The 17,483-nt window shown below is 36.7% G+C and overlaps 1 protein-coding gene across 3 annotated transcripts in view; it reads left to right on the top strand.

Moving 5' to 3' along the window:
• The window catches only part of TMX3 (thioredoxin related transmembrane protein 3), a 63,127-nt gene that overhangs the window by 34,704 nt on the left and 10,940 nt on the right, over positions 1-17,483 (top strand). For all 3 annotated transcript variants that reach the window (XM_045006167.1, XM_045006168.1, XM_045006169.1), the window contains exons 10-13: positions 9,895-9,993; positions 11,779-11,836; positions 13,214-13,267; positions 14,798-14,854. In XM_045006167.1, the coding sequence (XP_044862102.1) occupies positions 9,895-9,993; positions 11,779-11,836; positions 13,214-13,267; positions 14,798-14,854 (268 nt within the window). The remainder of the gene's footprint in view (positions 1-9,894; positions 9,994-11,778; positions 11,837-13,213; positions 13,268-14,797; positions 14,855-17,483) is intronic.

The following is a 17,483-nucleotide window of genomic DNA, read 5'->3' as shown; positions in this document are numbered from 1 at the left end:
AAAATCCTTGTACTGGAATCACTGTACACATAGGGACACCAGTTTCTCTCTTTAAACCTCAATAGCTTACTATCAGTCAAGGCTAAAATTTGGCTGACTATATTTTGTCCCTTTTTCAGGCTTAAATGTAATTGACCTCATGTAAAATGTAATTTTTTTGTATGATCTGAGTTCAGAAATTTAATTAATTTCTTTTTTTCTTTTCAAAAAATATGTTTGGTGCATCAGGCTTAAAACTTTTACAGAAGTTGATTCCCTTAGAAATCTGCACAAGTAAAGTAGTAGTTTGTCCGGGGTGGCATATATAGCTGGTTTAGGAAGTATCTAGACCAGGGGGAGGCAACCTTTCAGAAGTGGTGTGCCGAGTCTTCGTTTATTCACTCTAATTTAAGATTTTGCGTGCCAGTAATACATTTTAACGTTTTTAGAAGGTCTCTTTCTATATTATATAGCTAAACTATTGTATGTAAAGTAAACAAGGTTTTCAAAATGTTTAAGAAGCGTCATTTAAAATTAAATTAAAATGCGGATCTTATGCTGCCAGCCTGCTCAGCTCGCTGCCAGCCTGGGGTTCTGTTCACCTAGGCCGGCAGCAGACTGAGCAGGGCCTGTGGCCGGGACCCCAGACCTGGGGGGGTTGGGGTTCAGGGTGTAGGGCAGAGGTACTGGGGGAAGGGGTTCAGGGCAGAAGGCTGGGGTGGGGGGGTTCAGGGATCAGGGCAGAGGGCTGGGGGTGTGTGGGGGTGCAGGGCAGAAGGCTGGGTGTGTGTTGGGGTGTGGGGGGTGCAGGGCAGAAGGCTGAGTGTGTGTGGGGGGGTCAGGGCAGAGGGCTGGGGTGCTCGGCCCATAGGGGTGCTCCCAGCCCCCTGCCCTGAGTGGTTCACGGCAGGGGGCTGGAAGGGATGTGCCCTGTTCCACCCCCTTCCCCAAGGCTCCGTCCATATCTCTCTCTGCGTCCTCTACGGAGCTGTGTGCACTCTGCCGTGCTTCCCCCTCCCCCTCGCTAGGGCCATCAGCTGATTGGCGCAGGTAAGGAGAGGGGGCGGGGCAGGAAAGCACCATGCTGGGGGAAGAAATGGGGGAGGGGGAAGCTTGGCTGCTGCAGAACCAAGCTTCTGCTCCCCCGCCTCCGTAGAAGAGAGTGGTGGGTGGGTGGGCTGAGTGGGGTTGGGGGCCGGGGCTGCGGCAGGCAGCTGCGTGCCGCTCAAAATCGGCTCGCGTGCCGTCATTGGCACGCGTGCCACAGGTGGCCGACCCCTGATCTAGACAGCATTACTGCTCCTGCTGCAGTATTTGTACAGGATGAGACTAGAAACCAGCACAGAACAGATAATAGCTATCTCACACCCACCTTCCTGCCCTCCTCCTGCTGATGCTGGGTGAAATAGGAAGTCACAGGGATACCAGTTTTAATATGAAAAACTATAAGCTGTGATAGCTAGAAAGGATGTTTTCAGGTGTTGAATGCCAAGTAATTTTATTCCCCAAATTACTAAAACTTGCAGTCTGGAGAAATTAGAAATGTTAGGCCAAATATTAATTGTCTCAATACCAGTTCAGGGATGCGACTCAGACTATTTTAGTTTTTTTTACTATGCTGTAAGGGACACCACAATTAAAGACAAGCACAGTAGTCACAGTTATTAACTATGACTATTTTATTACTAAAGAAAGAGAAAGAAAGGAAGACAATAATTGAACAAAATGAAACAAAAACAGAACATAAGCAATAAACAATGCTTACTTCCACTACAGGCTCTTCTGTATGTCTCTCTGTGGAGATCTTTCAACAGAGATTACACCTCAAGAGAAGGTCTTCTCTAGTGAGCACAATCTTCTCTAGTTGAGATAAGACCAAAGTACATTATTCCAAAAATCGGCAGAGAGTCCTGTATTAGTTGATCATTAATAAATAAAACATATTATAGTTGGGCAATAAAACTTTGTTTGAAAGGTTGGTGAAACTTATTTGGTTTAGCATGGATAATCTAAACAGTTTATAAATGAGCAAATGTAAGCGATTTTAACTAAGTTCTGTGAAACTGAAGAATGTTTTAATTCTTACTGAAAGAAAGCCATTTAAGGACCAGTTTTTTGGCAGGCAAATTAAATATTAAGAATTTTACATTCAAATTAAATTGCACTATTCATTTATTTACCAAGATTAGCATGTCTTCTCCCCAGGAGTACATAGTCTAAATAATCTGGTTTTTAACAGGAGAAGCTTAAATTACAATAGCACTTCAGTATTCTATTAAAATTAATGAGAAAATATTAAATCTAATCTCTAGGCAGTGCTTTTGCAAACTCCCTCGCACAAGTGATGCTGAAGTTTCAGTAATGGAGTCATGATGAAGAAGTGCTGGGTTTGGAAGGTGGTGTTGATGCAATGTAGTGGCTTCTTTCTTTCTGTCTTGTTGGTGCTGTTTGCTTATCTAGGCGTTGTCTTGGAAGATGTGATGAGATGAACAGCGTGTGCCAGGATAAATGCTGAGAGTTTAGGTGTGTGTAAGAGTGTATGATTTTATAATGGTTCAAAGCAGTATAAACGTACATGTAATAAGATTAGGGTTTAGAAAATAAAAACATATAAGAATAAGAGTGCATGTCTCAATTGAGAGGAATTTATACTTTTTTCATAGTCTCACTGAAGGAGAAAGGCACATATTTCAGTGGGTCCACTAAATTCTTATATTAGCTTCTGTCACTTTTCTTTTGTTTGACAGCTTCAGGGGATGGTCTTGGTGGCATATTCAGCTCATGAATATGCAGTCTCCTAATGCATATGCATCAGGATTGTAATTCTTCAACTTTAGGATTATATGGCCTTTGTCTTTGTGGTGGGAATTTCTTAGAACATCTTTAAAGATAGAGCTTTTACTCTGTTCAGTTTATTGTCTGAGAGATCCCTTTGTTTCTTTTAGGATGTAATACGAGTTGAAATTCTGTTTCAAATGTGCCCAAATGCTCCTATGTCCTATAAAAAGTTCTTTCTGCTCTTAAAATGGTCTGTTTAAATATAATTGATTCTTAAAGAGAGTCTTTAAACTTAACTGGTCATCAGAGAGGGTGTTGTCTCTTCTTACCAATCTAATCTTGGAGGAGGTGTTATACCAATATAATAAAAACCAGCAGGATCTTATTAAGAGGGATAAGGCAAAGATGCCACATTTATTGTAAATATAATAGTAAGGCAAAACACAAAAGCAAACAACGTTGTTTTACTACTTGTTTCTATGATTACTTATATATATATATATATATACACACACACACACACACACACACACACACACACACACACACACACACACACATTAATTCACACAATTATTCATTCAGGTTCTGTATAGGTGTTATAGTTACCAGTCTAGACGTTGCTCATGCCAAGTTACTGGCCAGGTATCTTGGTCATGAGGATGGAGCCGACTCTGTGTCAGATGCATCTGATGCTCCTGGAGGCTGGCAGCAGAACCATAGACTCAAAGTCCGCAGTCTTCAGAGTCCAGTTTTATAGGAATTTATTCCTATGTCAGTCCATGAGAGTTGCTTCATTCTGCTGTTGCTAAATCAATCAGCAGGTGGCTGGCTCCATGTTGTCAGATGCTTGTTTTTCCTTCCTTTGAAGTGGTGGGGGTCATCTGGTTGATCCCACTTGACACCTTCTTCAGCAGACACTGAATTCTTCAGGCTGGTAACTCCCTAACCATTCATTCATTATTTAAACTAGGCACTCATTCACATACATTCTCTATCTTAATCACATCTATTTCACTGTCTGCTTACCTTTCGGGGTGTTACCAATTTAGAGAACAGGTACTTAGAGTCAACTGACATTTAACAAGTTTTATACAAAGTATCTCTTTGAGCAGGCTTCACACAGACACAGCTGGTGGCTTGCAGGTTAGAGGCTAAATCTTGGGAATCACATTTATTTCTAATGTAAACCTTTAATTCTAAAGTCTCATTTAACAATAAATCGTTTCTAACAATAAATCATTTTTCATATAAACCATGTCTAATATAAACCTTCTTTAATATCCCTACATAATGTTTTAATCTCTTCCTTATTTTGATAAGGAAGTTTCTTAAAAATTGCCAGATAACTAACTAATTTTCCAATTCATGTAAGTATTTCATATTCACATGGAGTCTTACATTATTATTCAGTTATAGCATCAAACGAGCTTCCTATGTTCATAAAACATATTAATATTCAGATAATTATATCAGGGTGTTATATGAAGACTTGCATTTGCAGTAGAACCTCAGATTTACAAACACCTCAGGAATGGAGGTTGTTTATTACTCTGAAATGTTTGTAACTAAGAACAAATGTTATGGTTGTTCTTTCAAAAGTTTGCAACTGAACATTGACTTAGTACTTAATATAGCTTTGAAACTTTACTATGCAGAAGAAAATGCTGATTTTAACCATCTTAATTTAAATGAAACAAGTACAGAAATGGTTTCCTTATTTTGTCAAATCTTTTTTTAAACTTTCCCTTTATTTTTTTAGTAGTTTACATTTAACATAGTACTGTACTGTACAGTATTTGCTTTTTTTTCTTTTCTTTTTTTGGCTCTGCTGCCTGATTGCATACCTCCGTTTCCAATGAGGTGTATGGTTGACCGGTCAGTTCATAACTCTCATGTTTGTAACTCTGAGGTTCTACTGTAGATACAAAATATTCACAAATATACATCTCAGAAGAAGCTTTTGCCATCTGAAGCATTTGAGAGAAAACAAAGGCTTTCATCTCTGTGTTGAAAGAACCAATATATTCTGCAAAATACTTCCCATCAATAAATGTTTTCCTTAACTTTTGAAGAATAAAGACTTCAGAGTGTTTTTTAAATAAATCAGTTTCAACAAGGATATTTCTAGAATTCTTTGTGTGAGTTTAAACTAAAGATTTTTTTTGCAAAGGGGGGGATGATTTAGGTTATAGCTCTGAAAACACATCCTAAGGAACTCTCCTCTTTTGAATATCCCAAATAAAGAACATCCCCACATTCTTTTACACAACCAGGTATCTCTCTAAAACGTAAACGTCTTACAAAGTTTGTTTTCTTGAGATAACAATCATGTCTGTACTACATTAATGTCTTGCATGGGGGGAGGTGTTCTGTTCTTTGAGATGACACGGTTTCTAGATTTACTACCTTCCATTTGTATATGTTTGTAATTAAAAACTCCTATCAAATATTCTATACAAAGAACAAGTTGGAATAACTGACACTTATTTACTATGTTTTTAAGGATGTATTTAAGAAAATACTTTAGAATGTTAAAGCAAAACAGGAGTTTTCAAGCTGCGTCATATAATCTATGTAAACATACTTGGAGGTAATAAATAAGGTTTTATGGCTAAGGAAGTGTCATCCTCTTTGACACTTGATGCCTGTTACTGGCTCACAGAGAGAGATTTAGGAATTTCCTTAATTAGCTTGAAATTTTCATTTCATTAACTAATCTAAAGAAAGCATGTGAGCTATCATTCTACTAGTATCGTACATGTGAAAACAATTGTATCTTTGTAAATTCAGCAAAGTCAAATGATAGTTTGTAATAACCTATAATTAGAAGAATAAATTATTATACTTCTATTTTTATCAATATTAATGTCTTTCTGTACATGTAAATGGTGTTAAACAGTGACTTGGAATGTCTTTCTGTAAAATACGTTAGTCCCCCTGCTCCCCGACCATGGCCAGACTGACATCTATAACTTACTGTGACAAGCCACTAGACTTAATAACATATTCTACAATTGTGGGGGGTTGTGAAAAGTAAATAGTTTTCAGATGTGAGACCAACTTGTGTTGCAAAACAACTGGTATGGTAACATTTCTTTAATAAATTAAAAAATATACAGGAAAGAGAACAGATTTACACTTTTTAGCTATTTTATAAACATTTATTTTTGTAAACATTGGGAAAAAGTTAGAAATTTCACATTGCAAAATAATATCAGTTATTTACATAAAAACAACAGAAAGGAGCAGAAGTGCTATGAAATGGTAAGTGTTTTATAATATACACGAAATAATTTGAGGGTGTCTGCACACAGATTTTATTCAGAATTCTTTAGGCTTTTATTCAAGAGACTAGTTTCCATGAACGTTTCCTCTGGATTGTTCTAGATAAAGTTGTTGCCATCCTCAATGGTATTAACTATGGTTGTCTGAATTTTGGAAAGGGTATGTGATAACTAGTTCAAGTCCCAACTCCCAAAACTTAATTTGCACACTTGCCGTTTCCAGTACCCTATGTTTTATTTCACTGCTTTTCTTGCCACTGTGCCAGTGTATTTTATCACTTCTTGATAAGTGCATGGCCTAGTTTGGTGGTTAATAATGGTTTGTTTCATAAACTTGTTTCCAGTGGTGGAAGAATGTAATGCCTCTGATATCTGCAGGAAAATTGTTTTGACTAAATGAGCAGATGTCCATATATCCACTCTAGTCATTCTGTTGATTAAAAACATATAAGACAGCAGTCTTCTATCAGTGACCGTGGTCTCCCTTTGTTGGATACCACAAGGAAGACTAAAGTGAATCCTCTTCAAAGTGTCTATTAATTGTTGATCTTCACTCTTGAGCTGTATTTCCATTATTTGACTTGGCAGCTTGAATTTAATAGTTATATCCATGATTTTTCTGTTATGCATTTGAGAAGTTAGCCTAAAAAAAAGCATAAAATTATGACTAAAACTAGTGGATTGTATGACATTTGTGCATCCACTTAACCTGACATTTTTCCTAATAGTGCTCGGGTTTATTTAAATCAAACAAACAAAATTCAGAAAATATTTTTCCTTACTCAGTTGTTTAAAATGTGTTTAATTGTTTTTAGCAGATGGTCTTGACAACAGTCAACTTAATTTTGAAATGTTAAATATTTAAATATTACCTACATTTTTTTAAAGTTAGATACCTAGATTGACACATAGAAAGGAGCACACTTATCTTTTTTCATTTTAATCAGAAACATAAAATTATATCTTTTTTTATTTCAGTATCTCATACTAGCAAAGTAAAAAAAATTAAATATTCACTTACCATAGGATTAATAGTAGACTGAAATGAGACATTTCTGATGAGGATAATGAAATCTTTTGCTTGCCTCAATGATTTGCCTCTTCGTTCTTTCCTCCCAAATGAAATAGTCTGTCTATGTATGCTTGTTTTGTCTTACACTTGGAGGTTGGATTTCCCCAGAAACCTGCTTCAGAATGGAAACCAAAATCGAAACTCTACAAGTTTAAACTGCAGTTGGTTAATCTTATAATTTGCTGCTGTCAGAACAGAAATAAAAAATTGTTGAAACGTATAATTTTAGTACTAAGATGCCTTTTTTCAATTTGTGTTGATAAAGCACCAGAACACAGTGTAGACCAGATGAATGGCCACATGGAAATATAGCAGTGAAGTATTTTCAAAAACAACTTCTGATTTGTATAAAAAGAATGCTTAGACAAAAGTGTGAATAATTAAAGAAATCCAAAATCAACTTTTTAAAAAAAATAGATTTCTGTCTTTCATGTGACAGGTTTATTTTAATTACTTTACAATAAATTCTCATTATAGAATTCTAGATAGGTTAGCAACATATGCAGGGGTTAGATTTTCTTCAATTCCCTATGTAATTCTTTGAGTCCCCCTGCCTCACAGAATAACAAGATAGGAAAGCAAACAAAATACTCCTAAAATTCCCTCCCTATTAGGCTATATTTTACCTTAATCTAGTGTAACTAAAATATCACTTATATTTATAAAATGATTTTTGTTCCTTGTCCCATTTAGTTAAAAATAGGCTCTGGTGTGCCTTTGCCACAGAGCAAAAGAAAAAAATTTAGAATCACAAGAACAGAAATAAAAGCAAAGCCAAAAAGTACTAGTTACTTAATGTCTACAGTTAAACCCAACTGTTCAAGGAGTTTCATGCAGATATCTGTGCCAAACATCAGTGGGTCTCTGCATAGGTGCTAGGGTCCATCTGCGTGGATCTCTTGTCACTGTTGATGGTCTTTTACTCAAGCCATGATGTTTCATGTTTCTTAAAGAAAATACATTGATATAATAACAATTTTAATATAGAGGTCAGAAAGTTGTGCAATAGGACTATCACTTCATTTAAATCTTATTTATTAATTGATAAATGTGCCTAAATAATTAATGATTATGATTTATTTGTATTACATCTACACCTATAAACCTCAGCTGAGATCAGGGTCCCATTGTGCTAAGTGTTATACAAACATTAGGAAATAGTCCCTGCCCCAAAGAGCTCATAATCTAAATAGAGGTGATAAAGGATGAGAGGGGAAAGTACAGCAGAAACCTATTTATCCAATCTAACTGGGACCAGGGCCAGATCAGATCATCAAAAATTCAGATAATCCGGAGAATGGAAAAGTGCAAGGCAGCAGCTCTATCTAGCAGCCAACAGAGAGATCGTCTGCTTCTGGACTTGTGCGCGCTGGTTTTTAGTTAATACAGAGAGCTGGATAACGAAGGGTTGGATAAATGGGGTTCTACTGTAGTAAAGTGAATTGTCCAGGGTCACATAATTGTTTAATGTCTGGGCCAGGAATAAATCTATACCTCCTGATTTCTAGTTTAGCATCCTACCACTAGACCATACTACCCCCTAAATGAATTTGTAGTTCGGCTATAAACCCATTTGAGTGAGATAGTGGGCATAAATGTGTCATATATCCTCGTAGATTTATTGGGTCTTCTGGAAAATGGGCTAATGTTTACTTGCTGTTGTTTTATGAATTAAAACCTGTTTCAATGTTTAAAACCCCTACATTAATACTATTTAAGCTAAAAAAAATAGCAATTCAAATTCTCAAGAGCAACTATTTGCTAGTAAAGAAATTACCCTTTGTGAATGATCTTTCCCATGCCTTTTGTTTTTCATTTTCCATAATGAATTCATTTTAAAAGTTTGTTATAAAACTGTTATGCCATTGTTTTTGTTTTGTTTTATTATCTGAACAAACAAGAAAGGAGGGAAGCCTGTTTCAGCATGAAGAACTTTTGAGAGTTGGTATAGGAAATGAAGGGTGCTTTGTTAACTCAAGAATGGGCTATTTTTAAAATCTCAAGTTAGCTGTACTCTTAACACCTTAGCAGATGTTTGATTAGTCATATCTGGAAGCATTAACCTCTTAATAGTTGATGTTGGAGTTTCCCAATATGACTCATTCTATGTGATTGTGTCCAAATATCTGATGTTCAGCTCAACGTGTGGTGGTGGTAGTTGCATCCGCCGGCATACAGGGCATTTTATTGTATTTTAAGTCCATATTAGGTTAACAGCTTTGTTTCCTTTTGTGTCCTTACTGCTTTATTCTGTAATTTCATTTCTAAATTTTAGAGGATGTTAACCATTCCTTTTTGCCAACTTGCTGCATCATAATTGTCTTTTGAAATCAATAGTATCGTGGATATATAGAAAATTGATTTTGTGGTTTGAGAAAACAGTCTTTAAAAGTCACCAAAAATTGCCAGTTTTATTTGCAGTTAAAGTACTTTAAAACATTAGAGTGAAGAAAATTCCATATTTACAATTTAATACACATAATCAGTGGTCTGCCTTTTGATAGAACTGTGTTACTTTCCTTTTACTCTCCCTCTGGGCTTTTCTGAAGAATATGCTGTCAGTCATGCCCTTTCTAAACATTTGAGGAATGTATGAAATCACCAAACTTTTTTTTCCACTTAACATTTTAACCCATATCTCCAGAAGAGGAAGGTAGAGTATTACCTTATACAGCCATATATTTCTGCTCTTACTGGCCATCCTAACCATTTTGCAATTTTCTTACTGCATTGTTGGTGTTCATATTCTCCATTTTTCTCAATTCTTTCACTTTGTAGAATATGAAGATGGTGATCTATCATCTTGGATAAACCGAGAGAGATTCCAAGGGTACCTTAATGTAGATGGGTTTACACTCTATGAACTTGGAGATACAGGTAAGATGCTCCCACCTTCAAGTTATTTACAATATTTACTGAAGCTACAAACAAAATCGAATAAAAAATTTTTAAGCTTCCAAAAGAAATTACATTCAGATGTAAGGCTCATACTTCCCTGTTGATTCTTAGTATACTAAAAATTTAGGCATCTCCTTTATACACCAGAACACTGACTTTTTTTCAAACTCAAGAAGGTAAAATGTCCACTAATTTAGATCATTATGAATGTGTATAGCAGTTTCTGTATATAAATAGAAATGTATAAAAGAGCTGGCACATCTTTTAATTATAGTTTCAGTTTCATCATCAGTATTAGTAAATTCTGTTGGTTATAACAGTTATTATTTTGGGAAATAGCAAAAGACATTAGTTGACTTTGTCAATGCGATAAACAATACATATCTACAAGTTGTGTCCAATATCTTTATAAAGGAATATCTTGTCCACAATGAGACTTGTGAATTCATCCACACTTCTCTAGAAACCTCAAAAGCACTTGAGAGAAGTGTTCTCTAATAAAGAGGCTTTGAGATGTTAATATGTTAAGGTCTAAAGGGAACAAGGACAAGTGGGTTGGGGCAGGAGCATGGAAGGTGATGGGAGACAGTCCCCACCCCTATCACATTTTTAGTCCTTCTCCCAACCTCAAAGAAATCCCTCTGCAACTGTACATGGAGAAATGGAACGGGGAGGAGCTGTGGAAGCTGCATTATCTCTTTCCTCATTCTCAGAACCCTTCAAGGATTCCCTGAACAAGAGAATATTGACATTGTTAATATTATCCATCTTATGTGGGTTCTCCCTCTATATGAATCTCCTTGCCTGGGGTGCAGTTCAGGGGCAGCAGCAATCAGTAGGGAGGTATTGGACCCTCAGAGGCTAGGGATGATAAGCAGCACTATGTTGTTTGCCTAGATCTTGAGATTTTAGGTGGCCAATCCACTGCTCATTCCACTGTGGGAAAACTCTACTTTCCTAACACAGGGGGAGAAGTGATTTGAAGAAAATTCAGTCAAAACTTGAGGCATTTCTTACTCCCTTTGCTGAGTTTGCCCAACATCACAGATAATTTGACCTAAATATGAACAATCCACTGGTGCTTCAAAACTTCCATGAACTAAACTGAGCAAAGACCTGTACATTCAGATATTTGGTCTCCATTACATTCTACATGATTATTCAATAAATCTGTGCGCAGGATCATTTGAAAGTGAAGTTCTTCTGATAGTGGACTACGACCCATAGAAGAAGCTATTTTTCTGACCTGGTGGCACAGCCAAGAATTCAAATAAAATTCTAACATTTCTTCATGTAAGTTGTAAAGAATAATACTCAGTTTTTAATTAAACAAATCAAGTCACAACAGTGGTTTATAAATTGATACAAATAACATTTTGAACTTTTAAAATGGCAGAGCTCTGGTGGTTGCAGTACCCATGTATACTAACTTCGTGGAGTTGTGAACAGACACACTGGAACGAACTTAATTTCCCCTCTTTATTTTTTCCATAATCACGTTAATCTGGCATTCAGACACATTTAATTTATTTTCAATAGATTAGTACAAACTGATGTATGTAATCAGATGTTTGTATAACTTCTTTGGGGCAGTTGAGAAGGGATCTTTGTACACCCCCAAATTTGGGTATTTGTTTTCAAACCTGAATGGCTCTGTGATCTGAGAGTTGGAGAATGTGAGGTGGTGATGATAATAAGACAAATTAATAAGATTCCCTTGCAAGAGCAGTGTGATGAATTTAGATATCTTATTCTGTATTTTAGGAAAACTTGTGGCTATTGCTATTATTGATGACAAAAACTCTTCAGCTGAACATACCAGGTATAGTATTATTGACACTCACTGTGAAAAGTAAAGAATTTGTGCTGGTTTGGATATTAGAATGGCAACAAGCTTTATCTTTACTAGTTTATCTCATATTGGAAAGGAGTATTCAAATTCTTGAAGCTGTTTTAAATGTTCACAAAGTGAGAGTTGAACTGAAAAGCACTCATATTTGCAGATTTCTGAGCGTGCTAGACTAACCGAAGACCTGATTCTCTAGACCGTACTCAGTGAGTGGGCCCACTGAGGCATATATGACTACTCGATTCATTAAGATGGGTTGGCAACCTCTGGCACACGGCACACTGGACCAGTTTGTTTACCTGCCGCCTCCACAGGTTTGTCTGATCGTGGCTGCCACTGGCCACAGTTCGCCGCTTCAGGCCAGTGCGGGTGGTGGGAAGCTGCGGCCAGCACATCCCTCAGCACGCACCGCCTCCCGCCACCCCTATTGGCCCGGAGCGGCAAACCGTGGCCAGTGGGAGCCGCGATCGGCTGAACCTGCGAAGGCGTCAGGTAAACAAACTGGCGAGCCGCGTGCCAGAGGTTGCCGACCCCTGCATTAAGAGCTACAGGAAATACCATAATCCTCCCCAATTGTGCACAGGCAATTAAAAAGTTTAATTGTGCATTCATTTATGTAGATTTGAAATGCAAATATAGGATTGTGCAGGTTCAACTGCAGGTGAAAATTGCCTTTTATAAGAAGTATCTTGGCAGTACAGAGTCCAGGATCCTGTGATCTTCATGCAAACAAGATGTTAAGATAATATTAAATTAAATTTTAAATATTTAAAAGTTAGAAAAGAAAGCTAGAGGTCAGCCAATTAGGAGTTTGCTTTTGATTTAAAAAAAAAAGTTTTTAAAGATTGATCTTCAACTCTGTACTGACAGTCACATATTTAAAAAGTTTAGTCATTTGTACCATTAAAATAAAGCGTTGGTGATCCATTTGAAGGAATGCCTTTTATCCAGCTGGGTAATAATTTGTTAAGCAAATTGAGGACACGTAACCCTTTAGGCAACCATGACTTTTTCAGGAGTCACTCGTTTATTAAAAATGATTATGTTCTTACATTCTTTTTGTGCTAATTTGTACCATTTGTTGGGATTTTCTTGGAGGTTGTTATGGTACATTTGCTGGTGGCAGTAGAGATAATTTAATTATGTCTGGTCCAATGCAGATAGCGCTTTAACAGGTACTTTATTCAGTTTGCGAAGAAGGCGAATTTTCTTAGTGAGAAAGGGGAGTCACTGTTTTCCTTTGCTGAGTAGATAGCATTCACTCCTTATACAAATAGCCAAATGATTATTTATTTGAACCTTGTAAATCCAAAGTTGACTCTATTATAGTTGTAACTGTTTTTTTAATAGGCTAAAGTCTGTTATTCAAGAAGTCGCTAAAGATTACAGAGACCATTTTCACAGGTATGTGTATATGGTACTATGTTAGCATAGCTTTTATTCCCTTCCCTATAAGCCCTTCATTTAAAGTAGTGTTTCTCACATTTTGATATTGGCAGTCCCTTATATTGAAGTAAAAAATTGTATGATCTTACGTTTACAATAAAAGTATCAATGATAACAGGGATAAGCCTGTATAATTTATTTGTTTGTGTCTTTTGAGAGGTTGACAGAATACTTCACCTTGAAGAGTAAATGTATGTGAGGTGTAGGGAAGCGAGATTTTCTTTGTTTTAGATTGTAATTGCCCTAATTGCATTTTGTAACCTCCTGATTGAGAAATGCTGATTTAATGGATCGTTAATCATTGCATTCTCATCTCAGGAGTGCAAACTATGCAATGTGACTGTTATGAACTGTAATGTTTTCCTGGCGATACTTTCACCATAATTAACCTATTGATTTGCCAAAATCAAGTATGATTCTTGTTGTCAGTCAACTGAAACTTTAAAGTTTTAGATTTTTTTAAAAGCCTTAAGGAAAAAAAAGAGAACTCCTTGCAAACATTTATTTATAAATACATTATTTTTAGTTACTAAATTTGATTGCACCACATTTTCTCCCTATCTGATCTTCCTGCTGCTATGATGGTTCCATGTGAAACCATAGCCTTTGTAATCGAGAAACAAAGAATGTGCTTGTTCACTTCTATTCTGTTTTCTCCCATTGGCAGACTTAATTTTTTTTTTAAGCCAGGTGAACATGTAGTGAGTGTATCAGACAAAAAAAATAAGGTACAAAGAGTAGTGATGTGCATGGGCTGTTTTGTAAGTTAAGAGGTTAGTCATAAGAATGACCATACTGGATCAGACCAAAGATTCATCTAGCCCAGTATCCTATCTTCTGACAGTGGCCAATGCCAGGTGACCCAGAGGGAATGAACAGAACAGGCAATCATCAAATGATCCATCCCCTGTCTGGCAAACAGAGACTAGGGACACCATCCTTGCCCATCCTGGCTAATAGCCATTGATAGACTTATCCTCCATGAATTTACCTAGTTCTTTTTTTAACCCTATTACAGTCTTGGCCTTCACAACATCCTCTGGCAAGGAGTTCCACAGGTTGACTGTGTGTTGTGTGAAAAAATACTTCCTTTTGTTTGTTTTAAACCTGCTGCCTATTAATTTCATTTAATGACCCCAAGGTTCTTGTGTTTTGAGAAGGAGTAAATAACACTTCCTTATTTACATTTGTCATGCCAGTCATGATTTTATAGACCTCTATCATATCCCCCCCCAGTCATCTTTTTTCCAAGGTGATAGGTCCAAGTCTTATTAATCTCTCCTCACATGGCAGCCATTCCATACTTTTACATCTTTATAGTAATAAATGAATATGAAGACTGTAGCAATTGCTGCTCCCCTACATAGATTTTCAATGTTTATTAGAGAAATATTTTATGAAGAATATTTTTGACTGATGTCTATAATTTTCATTTCTTTAATGTACAATTGATTGGCTTTACTTCTTGTTTCTTTGTATCTTCTGTAGGAACTTCCAATTTGGCCATATGGACGGTAACGACTATATTAATAGCTTACTAATGGAGTAAGTAAATTCTGACTTGAATAGTCTCCCTTCTCTGTGCCTGTACTAGTTATGCCACTGGTTTGAAGAACCACTCCTCTGCTGATGCCGCTTCTGCGCTCCTCAGTCATTCAAGCTATCAGACTAAAAAGATTTGAAGAGATATATTTTCTCCCATGTATTTATAGCTTTACTTACTAGAAGAGAAGCATCAACATTTTTCTCTTGGCCAACTTCTACTCTTGAAGTCCAAGTCCTCTTCTGCCTATTGTACTAAACTACAGTAAACTAAAACCTTATGTACATCTTTAAAATATACCATTAGTTTGCCAAAATCAATATACCATTAGGAGAGTGCTGCCTGGTGAGGCATACTTTTTAAAAATAATTTTGTTGTACTACTACAAATTTTATTAGAAGTTAACATATTTCCCAAATGTTATGCAGTTCAAAAGAAACAGTGAAATAATAGAAATAATTCAAGTAATTGACAAGAAAGATAGCTGAATTGACATGATCTGTTTATGTTCATTGATCATTTCATTAGAAGGTATATGTATCAGTGCAAATTTATGGATTTTTTTCTGTGTACTGATGCACTTTTTATGGTTGTTGCTCTCTTTGGGTGACTTGAATTCATGTTTGTCTCTCTTCTGGAAAAGAAGTGACTAGCAAAATAAAATGATTGTACATCATTGTCTGAAATGTGGGGCATATGGTTAGCCAATGCTCCCCATGCTCTCATTTTTAGATGTAATGTTAATTTAGGATTATAGAGAGGGAGCACTCTTAATTCTCAGTGGAGCCCCCATGGAGATTACAGCTGCTTTGCATCAAGGCATGTTGGTACCCTGGTGAAGATTCCATCAACTTCAAGAACCTCAGCCAAGGTAGACCCTTGGTAAATTTGGCACAGTTCTGATAAATTGATTTACATAAATCAGACTACAGCTTATTAAAAAAAAAAAAAAAAAAAAAAAGTTTGTTTGTGGTGTTGGGCAGGAGACATAAAGCTGAGTTTAAATAACAACCAGCATTATCGGAGTTAGGGATTGAGATAAAATGAAATATTACATAGCAGGCTTCAATTATTGGGATATAATAAATATTATTCACTATTTGAATTCAGGAATTAAAATTAATGCAGTTTTTCTGATGTCAACCCTTACAACTCTCCTTACTGTGGGCCTGATTTATTTATTTATTATTGGGGTAAAAGAATATTAAGGCGGGAGGGATCAACATGGGGTGTCTGGGGCAGGAGGGGCTGTTGTGATGGGCAAGCATAACTGACTACGTCACACATTGCTTTCTGGGAGTGTTCCTTCTTCATGCACTTGGGAGGGAAGTAAGGTCTGTCAGCTTCAGCAGGAGAGAAGGAGGAGATCAAGAGCCCTGTCAACCTTTCTCTGCTCCCCTGAATGTTCTTTTCAAGTATCTGTATTATTTGGTTGAGTGTTAGTGCCCAGTGCTGTCCTGAGACAGGTTCATGTGTAATTGTGCCTGCCAATCTCTAGGGACATCGGATCCTTCTTCCTTCCTAAGTATTTCCAAGGGATGGAGTAGCAGGTGCATGTCATGACCCATGTTAATGCAGAATTTAGGGATGCCCTCTGACTTCCACTGGCTGTGGGAAACCATGAAGGGCTCCCTCACTCCATAGTGGCAGTCACCACACTACCTTCTGCTGCCCACCCTTTGCTGCTGTCTATTGTGTGTCCTGCGGGCTCTCCTTCACAGTTTACTCTTTGTTTGTGGACAACCCCCCTCCCCCATGACCTTTAGTGCACCCTTCCCTCCCTCTGTCCCATAACTCTAAAAATAACCAGCATTTTTTTAGTTACTCTAATAATGGGTAATTATTAATCGAGGCCCTCACTTTTGCATCGAGGATGGAGAAAGTTAATTGCAACTGCCCTGTAAAAGTGCCTTATCTGTATAAGTTCCAGTATGGAAAGTTATGACTAAACTATATTTGAGACTTTTTTACACTGAAATCTGTATGTATTTCAAAGCTGTGAATCTCCACCATAAACTATAATGTTTTTCTACATTATATAAGTGAAAAGATTAGAATATTTATGTTTTGTACATACTGACGCTTTAAGAACTGGCACCAGGGCACTTTACTTTTAGTTCAGTTTGTTTTCCACCAGATGGCAGCAACTGAAAGTCAGTAGAACAATGTAAAAATGTAAGATACTACTTTCTGGTCCACGTAACCTGCTGTTTTATACTAACGTGGAAACATTTAGAAACATCTTTACATTCTTCACAAAGGATGGCATATTTGTATAATGCTTGAAAAATCACTTTTTTTCCAGGGGTGGGAGATTGTTACAGTATTTTTATGCTTTATGTTAGGATTAGGTGTATCAATTTGAATTGCACTATGATCATTAGGGAGTTATACTGTTTAGCAGTCTGTCTCCTTTAAAAGATGGTTGGATTGATTTTTGTCAGAATCTTACCAACTTGGAATGATATATATATATATTTTTTTTTAGTAGGAAGAATACTAGTGTGTGCTGATTGTGGATGTTGAACACCTCTGAGAGTTTCCATTGACTTAAGTGGGAGCTCTAAGTGCTCAACAACACTGAATGTCAAAACATCTTTTAGAGTACCTTTTTTCTTTAATTGCTCAGCT

This window comes from Mauremys mutica, chromosome 2, assembly GCF_020497125.1.
Source record: "Mauremys mutica isolate MM-2020 ecotype Southern chromosome 2, ASM2049712v1, whole genome shotgun sequence".
Taxonomy (NCBI): domain Eukaryota; kingdom Metazoa; phylum Chordata; order Testudines; family Geoemydidae; genus Mauremys; species Mauremys mutica.
This window is presented reverse-complemented; position numbering and strand designations above follow the sequence as displayed.